The sequence below is a fragment of the Siniperca chuatsi genome, linkage group LG5, assembly GCF_020085105.1.
Source record: "Siniperca chuatsi isolate FFG_IHB_CAS linkage group LG5, ASM2008510v1, whole genome shotgun sequence".
Classification (NCBI taxonomy): Eukaryota; Metazoa; Chordata; class Actinopteri; order Centrarchiformes; family Sinipercidae; genus Siniperca; species Siniperca chuatsi.
The window spans coordinates 2172001-2181174 of NC_058046.1; the positions used below are offsets into that span (position 1 = coordinate 2172001).

The 9174-nt window shown below is 41.9% G+C and overlaps 1 protein-coding gene across 5 annotated transcripts in view; it reads left to right on the forward strand.

The window, feature by feature from the left end:
• The first annotated feature begins 4501 nt into the window (after positions 1-4501).
• Positions 4502-9174, forward strand: part of prdm6 (PR domain containing 6) — a 110781-nt gene continuing 106108 nt past the window's right edge. For 2 of the 5 annotated variants that reach the window (XM_044197584.1, XM_044197588.1), the window contains exons 1-2: positions 4505-4661; positions 6685-7398. In XM_044197584.1, coding sequence (XP_044053519.1) covers positions 6687-7398 — 712 coding nt within the window. In that variant the 5' untranslated portion in view covers positions 4505-4661; positions 6685-6686. Of the gene's footprint in view, positions 5038-6684; positions 7399-9174 lie in introns of all 5 variants that reach the window. The other 3 variants (XM_044197589.1, XM_044197586.1, XM_044197587.1) reach the window with 3 other exon arrangements.

Here is a 9174-nt window from a genome sequence, read left to right on the forward strand (position 1 = left end):
AATGCTTTGCTCCTTAGAAACAAAATTAGTTACACAAAACTTCCAAACATTATGCTTTTTGATTTCTGTGTTTTTGTCTATATTTATGCTGTATATCTTTGTTCTTGTGAACGGATTAACTGCCTAACTAACTAACAGGTTAGAGACTTCCAGTATTTCTTATGCAGGTGCATCTGAGAGGAGCTCAATATATTTTAGTAAAAAGGAAAAATACCTTCTAATTCTTGTGCTTTGAACACAGAAGTCTCTAAAGAAGGCCTGCAGGACCGAAACATTATTTTAATGTACTGATTCAGTAAATGTCCCGAATGCAAGAGCGGTGTGTAGGAATATCCTTTTATAGCCATGCTCGTCTGTTGGTCAGTCCACCACTTTAGTCCAGACTGACGTATCTTGAACATGTAGCTTGTTATGTCAACAAAAACACTTATGATCAAAACAAAACATGAGATATATTTCCTCTCATTTCCCTCCATAGATTTCTTATCTTATTGTAAAACACTTTGCTTGTCTAATGATCCAAATTAAAGACTGAAGTTAATCATTTGAAAGTTTATTCTCAGAGGTTTGTATGAAATCCTACAGAAACCATAACATTTTCATATATTATCCTACAAAACACAGCTGCCCTATCTTTCATAACATTACTAGAAATCTTTAAAATCATCAAAGAATTCAAAGAAATGAGGCAAGGCAACACTGGGTCTGTTTTTTGGGTTCAGTTTGTCCTCAATGGCTGAAAACAGGAGTTATAGAGTCAATTAAAAATTCTGTCAACTAGTGTCTTCAGTATTATTGTCCCATCACAATTGAATACAGCCATGCAGAAGCATTGCTTTAAATCTAGTGTGAAGTGATTTCAAGTAACTTGTTGTGATGCCAGAGATGTGACTCTTATCTTCCAGGAATGACAAACCGATAAAAAGACCATAAAAATGATTAAAAAAGAAACTAAAGACGTATAATCACAGTATGTCACTTCCTTTAATGTCTAAAACAGCCTTTGTTTTGTCCACAGTCATGAATTTTTGACACTGACTTTTGTACGTAAGTATAAATGTCCTTTGAAGGTAGGTTCAAAATTTTACAATTCCTTTTAAACAATCTTCACAGTAAACTTACAAATAATATCAAACCAAGTTAGTCTTTCAGGTGAAAAATGAAGCTTAAATCACCTACTGGAGGAGCTGGGATTCAAACTCCCAACCCTGAGATTCCCTACTGGCTGCCGTCAACCCTGAACTTGTGCTTCAGCCAATCAGACGGCCTGTTGTTGCTCCACATTCCTCTGCGCTGAAAAAGTCGCTTTAAGCCGACAAGAGTTCATTTTCAGACGCTTATGTTTGTGTTTTTGTTCGTTATCAATCCACCAGAGGTCCCGAGGATGACAAATGGGGCCTGTCAGGGCGACGCCAGTCATAACAATACACACACACACACACACACATTTACGTTTTCAGGCATTTAGCTGATGTTCTTATCCACAGCAGCTTACAATGACTGATGTACATACACATACTGTATGCTTCACATGCCTGGAACTGTGTGTGTGTGTGTGTGTGAGAGAGAGAGAGCAGCAGACGGGTGGGAAAGCTCGGGATCGTGGATAACAAGTCAGACCCAGAAACACAATGAGCTTGGCTCGGTAATCTGTCTTATCTGCACACACACACACACACACACACACACACACACACACACACACACACACACTGAATTAAAGTGAGAGGTTGATAAAGGAGCTGAGGTGAGCTGACAGCAGGACGACCACCTACAAGACCAGTAATAATAATAAATGTTGTAATGATAATCTTAGTTGCAGCATTGATAAACGGGTTCAAAGTTCTTAAGAAGAAGAATTAGTAGAAATAAGAAGAGACTCCAACTAACAGCCAGTCTCCCACAACAAGTTACAGAGATGGTCCTCACAACCACTTATCTTTACGTTTCCTGAGAAGAGACCTCTTGTGGTTGTGAGAGCGATGGCTTTCTACTCTCAGGTCAAATGGGAGGAAGCTAGCATACCTTATTAGCTGTGTGTCGCCATCCAGTTTTATGAAACCCAGCTGTTCCGCATGAAAATAAACTGCTCTACAACAGGAGACATGGTTTACACACAGTTAGGAGTCGATGGGACAGTAAACTGTGTGAACTTGTCCTGTTAGCGACCGAGCTAATGAGCCAGCTAACTGACAGTTACAGTAGCAAACTAGCTAGCTCTGAGTTTTACCTCTTCAATAACTCTTTTTGGCTGGCTAGCATGTTAGCATGTAGCTCGCTAGCTACAGTAGTACACCAACTAGCCCATAAGGTAGTCCCTTTGTCCCCAAACTTCTAGCTACTTCTATCTACTTTTTGATGTGACAGGCCTTTGTGCCGGGATCAGCCTCCATGATATGAGCCTGATGATGGTCCGTCCCAACAAACATGGGGCAAGAAATCAGTGTTGAGTGCGCAAGTTGCTGGTTTTATCCTGTGTAGTGTATTATAGTGTAAGACAACAAACGCAGGATCTAGGACGCCTCGCAACGTACAGACAAAAAGCTTTAGCGTGACAGATTTTTCAGTGAAGTCTATTCAAGGCCATACAACGCTGTTGAAAGATTCGTGGACGTTCTGAGTTAGATTGAATGCTTGGTCATGCAAACTTTATTTGAAGGGGGCGCAAAGCAAACAAGCGCGTCGATCGGTATCTCTGTGCAGACTGACCACACGTAGGGTATACGTTAACTTCACGAAATCTTTTAAATGTGAAGGTACTGTTCTGCATGCTATGGTGCTGAAGTTAGCATGCAATTCCCTCCTATTTTCAGAAAGTATACAATGCACTTCACCAACTCACCAAGAACACCAACAATGTCAGACACCCTGGTTCATGCAGCATCATTTTTTTAACTTATGTCCCTGTACGCAAACAGGGACACGTCGTAGATTATTGGGAAACCCGCCACAGCAATTATCAATCTCTCCTCCATTTTGCTTGGGAACTAATGTTTAATTGGAAACCAAAGTTTACACGATTGTGTTCTCTGGATTTCTCTCGAGCGGAGGACCGCAGAACCGCGTCATAGCTCATTACCATACAGTTGCCGGGACAACTTTCCGCGACGCCCATGGTCCAAGACGCGCCGTGCCGGTCCTGTCTAGATGGTAACCCTGGATTTGCAGAAACTCTCGCGAGATTTAGGAACACACACAATGAAGAAACAACACGTACAAGTCTCGCGAGAGTTTTGCAAATCCAGGGTTACCACCTAGAAACGACCCGCCGCGATGCTGCTCGCCGCTGCTCACATAGAAAATGAATTACTTCCGGTCACTTTGACGCCAGATTGCACAGCATCACATCTGTCCAAGTTGAGAAATACAGCGAGCTATGATTGATCGGGGTCCATCATGTAGTTTGCCATGTCTCTCGGCCAAGTCACAGCAAGAATTTATGGCTCAAGTATCACCTAATCCAACACAGTGACGAAAACAATCACCTAATACGATCCGGACTTCAGGAAGGAGGTCGGGTGTGTTGTTGGACGAACAAAAATTTCAGAGTTTGACACCGACGACTGCTGTTTACATCCCGTCTCCTCCCAGCAGTTATTGTTGGTTTCTTTTAATGATTGCCACCATCTTTCCTCTAACCTTAACCAAGTAGTTTATGTGACCTAAACCTGACTAAACCATAACCTCAGTGGTGGCTGATCAGAAACGGGACGTTTTAGAAGGGAATGACAAACTCCCTATGGTTTATCATCAAGTCGGAGAACTTGTTAGTAGCATATTTTGTCAGTACAGATGCAGACAAAACTGACAGAAGTTTCAGAGGTTTTTCTGTAATATATATATTAAAAAAAATCTCTTTTGTGTTTTAGACTAAAACAATAAACACAATTGTTTCACAGTCAGAAACACAGTTATATATACACATAGACAGTATACACATAAGACACATATATTACAAAATGTTGCCTTAGCCTAAGTGGAGAGACAGTTGGATATGATCAACAGGAGACATAAAATGCAAACATAAAGATAACACAGTCACAGATCCTCATTTACTACAAACCACATACAGTACACTTCACAGTCCAGTGACCTTTAGAGTTTCTGCTGTGGTAGATGGAGGGAAGCACAGAGAGATGCAGTAGCTTCCAGTATGTTGCTCTGACCATATGAACATTTGTGCTTTGTGTTCAGTAAAGATAATTTAAATTGAATTCAACTGAGCAGAATCTGGAGAAAAAGAAGAGAGAGATGCAGAGAAAAACAGAAACAGGGCAGAGAGGGGTTGAGAGAGGGAAAACAGAAAAAGAGAGAAAGTTTGAAGATGAGGATGAAGAAAAAAGAGAAAGAGGAGAAAGCAAAGTGTACGAGTGTAGAGAAAGAGAGAAAACGTGTGAATTAGAGGGGGAGAGAGAGACTATAAGAGATAAGGTAGAGGGGAGGGGAGGGGGCAAGTGAATGGAAGAGGAGAGAGAGAGAGAGAGAGAGAGAGAGAGAGAGTCTCGCGCAGCAGCCGCTCGGTAGTTTTGGCTCCGGAGACGCGCAGGACGCAGCGTACTGTCCCGGCTTCCCTCGATGGTTCACCGCAGCCCGGAGGAGGGACAAACCTTCCACCCCTGCCCGGAAATCAGCTCCCAGGATCCGCACACACTCTGACAGCAGTAAGCCGCTTCTGCAACTTTCACATTAAAAAACACAACATCCCGGGAAACTCCGGGGAAACCCAGCGGAGCGTCCCCGCGTCTCTACCCGACGACCGCTGCCTCTGTTCGGCCACGGACAGCACGCTGGATCGCCGATCTGACTTGGACTTAACTGGACCATCTGTTTATTTATTCTGATGAAACTTTTACTCGCTGCCCGCTTTAAACTGCAAACTAATCCAACGTGTTCGTGAGTGTGCGCTCGCGACTTTATTGCTTTTATTTTTGGTGCGTTTTTTTGCGCTTTGCGTGCGTAAAATCCGCGCTAAAACAACCATCCGAGACCGAGACAGCGGAGCAGAGGGGGCTGAAGCGGAGGGTCAACCAGGCTGAAGTCAGTTTATACTGAGTGTTTTATTGGCTTTAGAGTTTATACACATTTTATGTCTCAGAATTAGCGCCTAATCACGTTTTTCATTTGCAGAAAGAGATTTTACTGCTCTTTTTTTTTTTTTTTTTTAAGAAAGGATGAGGATAAAAAATTTAATAAAAATACTTTAGGATGTGAAATTAAAGTACAGACACTCATGCAAGTCTCAGTTAAAAGACGCTGAGCTTGACAATACTCTTTCTGAAAATATCTTATTTCTGACTATGTTGGTGATCCTTTAAAATTTAGAAATAATACGGTGCAACTGCGGATTAAATTATTGATTTTTACCAGTGGAGAGGTGAAAAGCTGATGTTATTTCTGCTGATGAGAACAGAAACAACCTGTCTGTACATCTTAAACTCAAATAGGAATATACTGTATGTTGAACTAATCTCCAAACTCTCCAAATGTTTCTTCTAAACAGAAGCACATCAACTTTCTTTGCAAAATCTTTGTTTTTTTCTCTAAAAACAGCAGTGAAATCCTGCAGGCTGAAATAGTGAAGCACATCAGACTGAATAAACCGATCAGGATCATTTGAAACACCTGAAACTAAATTTATTGTTAACTGATGAGCTTCTGACTCTCTTATTTGTAATTATTACCACAAGTGTAAATTTAAAGTAGGAGGTCTGTGTCTAATGTTATATATATATGTGGGCTCTATAGGCTCAGTTTTAAGCCTAAAATATAAAGTCAAGGTGACTGACAGGAGGGAAACCGTGAGTCAGACTCAATGTTTAAAATGTTTAAAAACTTTGTAATTAGGATCAAAAACCAAAGTATCACTTTAAATAAGAAGGTTTAAACATTGGATTTGCTTCATTAGAGACTTTTGAGACGTTTGTTGTTTTTATGCTCCGCTTAACACCTAAAACTTAATTTTAATGCAATTAACAGCTTTACATATTGTAAATATCTATCATTATATAAATATATTTAGATTTTTTTATAATCCACCAGAAGTCTAAAACTGAACATTTTGAGTAGAAACATGATCGGACTCTAAAAATGTGCAGGACAAGGTCAAATTTCTGCATCTCGTGTGTGTTCATGTAAATTTAACACAAACAAAGTGTGATTCAGGATAAAGCAACGAGGCTTTATGTTTTCTGTATTAACTGAGACCTAACTAAGGTAAAACACTATAAATCAGGTTGCGATCAGGTTCAATCTGGCTCAGTTAGACACTGAAAAATTAGTTAAATGTGTGTGATGAGGCTTTCACACCTTTAGAGTAAATTTAAAGATGATTTTAATGTGGAAAAACAGCGATTAACGTGACATGTTTGAGTGTGCGTTTGTCTCTTAAATGTGGTGAATATCTCACGTGTAAACCCAAAGTAGTAAAACAACACTTCTTAAATGTGACTTGGCGTCTAGATTGTACATTTTCTGCATCCCACGTGTGTTTGTAATGAATCTGACGCAGTTGTTGTGCGTCTTGTGTTTGGGTTTAACTCCCTGACATAGAAATCAAACACACGCTGAACAGGTTTGACCCTCTGTGCGTCCCGTACATGTCTACATCCCGCCCTGACCTCTTGATTGTTCCTGTGTGTTTTGATGCTGATGATTGACACCCCGTCCTCTCCGATCGCTCCTCAGCCATGCTGAAGCCAGGCGACCCGAGCGGCTCGGCCTTCCTGAAGGTGGACCCGTCCTACCTGCAGCACTGGCAGCAGCTCTTCCCTCAGGCGCAGCTGAAGGCTCCTCTGGCCCCGCCGCCGCCTCCACCTGACCGCCTCTCCATCCCCATGGAGAGCCTGCGCCCGTCCCGCCTGCACAGCCACCTCCTGGCCTCCACACACTGCACCTCCTCTTCTTCTTCCACATCCTCCTCCTCAGCTTCTTCTTCAGCAGCGGCGGTAGCAGCAGCTCTCACCCCATCCTCCTCCATCTCCATCTCCACCTCGGCAGGACTCTCCCAGCTGCCCGTGCCCCAGCAGATCGCACTCTTCGGGCAGGCGTTGGCCCCGGTGTGCGCCGGGCCTGGAGGACCTGGAGGAGGAGGAGGAGGAGGGCCAGGAGGAGGAGGAGGAGGAGGAGGAGACCTGATGGTGGTCGTCCCTCCAGAGAACCAGCAAGGTCACAACCCAGCAGCGGGGCTTCTCCATCAGGCCAAAGAGCAGAGCTGCGGGGGGGTCGGCGTGGTGTCGTCCAGTGTGAAGAGCAGCGGCAGCGGAGGAGGCGGAGAGGAGGCCGGCAAAGGAGCGACGGGCAGGTTCAAGCTGACGTCGGAGGAGCTGGACTACTACCTGTACGGACAGCAGAGGATGGAGATCATCCCACTGAGCAACCACACAGGAGAGGTCAACAACCGTACGTACACACACACACACACACACACACACACTCTACATACTGTGTATACTGTCACATCCACCTCCCTCATGTATATAAAGCAACCTGTTACATTAATCATATTTAATTCAGCACCATTTGCACTAATTGTCTTACAGTTTACAAATGTTACTGTTGTTGTTTTTTTGTACTTTGCACTTATATATCTGTATTGCACATAGTAGCTTAATGTTTGTCTACCTTGTTGAGCTTGGTGTCCTTGTTTTTAGTCATATTTATATTTCTGTAGAGAGCAATGTGAAATTCCTTGTTAGTGTGCACATACCTGGCCACTGGAGTTTACTTAGCGGTTGTGGGGTTTTTTTTTTTGTGGCCTTTTATTTGAAATTGGAGAGCAGAGAAGTGACAGGAAATGAGAGGAGAGAGAGGACGACATGCAACAAAGCCCCCCCCTCCGGCAATCGACCCTCGAACGCTGCAGTCCCAGTATATGATATGCGTGTTAACCACTAGGCCACCGGAGGTTGTGTTTACATACAGTTAGTGTAATACTTCTGTGATCATTGCTCTTGCAGATTTCTTATAATTCAGAATTCTTTAATCTTTCTGCAGTAACGTTTAGTGAGTTTATTGTGACTTTACTGTGTTTTATCCAACTGTAATTAATCTCTTATAGCGTTACTAAATTATTTTGTTAATATCGTAAGAAAATTCCAAATTATTTCCGTAATATTTGTATAATATTCTCACCAAGAATGTCGAGTAGCTGTTAATTTATGACAGCTTTTATATAATTTTCTTGTGTCACCGCATTTCTAAATATTTTTATTTCATAGCGAATAAACGGTGCTAAAATATTCGATATATATTTAATAAAACGCTCCACAGAATTAGTGTCAGGTCTTAACTGCAGCCAAACGTTCACTTAAAGTCAGTGATTAAAAATAAAGCAGGTGAGAAATAAATGAATGATCATTTAAAAAGATTGTTCCCACTTTAAAACTATTTTTAAATAAAAATGTCCACCAGTTTAAAATGTAATACACACCTGAAGAGATTTATTTGGTCCTTAAAATGTGTTCAACTTTTTATTAAGAGGTTTTTTTTACTGACAGTAGCTGTATGCAGCGGCTTGTGGGGTGGTACAGTTGGTTTGACAGCTGCAGTGTTGGACAGTAAGAGCTGGAGGAGGGCTGGAGTGTGGAGGGTCAGAGGTCAAAGGTCAGCAGCCTGGCCTGGTTCAAACCCTCAGACGGCAGCAGCAGCAGGCCTGCAGCGCAGAGTTAATATTAACCAGACTTCATTCAGATTTTATGGAAATAAGCATCGGGGTTCACACCTGTCTGTCTTCACACGGTCGCTAATGATTAATCTCACTTAAATTCTAATCAAAGCGATCGATTAATTGCATATTAGTTTTATTTCAGGAGAGTTTTTTTCAAATCAGGGCAGCAAACAGATCAAACAGACGCGTTTAAACAGGCCGGAATGTGTTAAAGGTTTCCTTTTTCCTTTTTACCCTTTTGAAATCTACTTAAATAGTTTGAAAATTATTATTTTAGCAGATTTTTTACTCTTGTTATTTTTAGTTGTTAAACGCGCAGTAAAATCATAAAACCACGTTTTTATTCCGCGGAAATTGATCAAACTCCTTCATTACTTTGATATCTGCCCGTGTGTGTGTGTGTGTGTGTGTCTGTGTGTGTGGACAGATATTGACTGAGCGCTGTCATGCGTAAAAGTCACACACACACAGACACACACACACACACACAACGCTATCTTGTTTAAAAT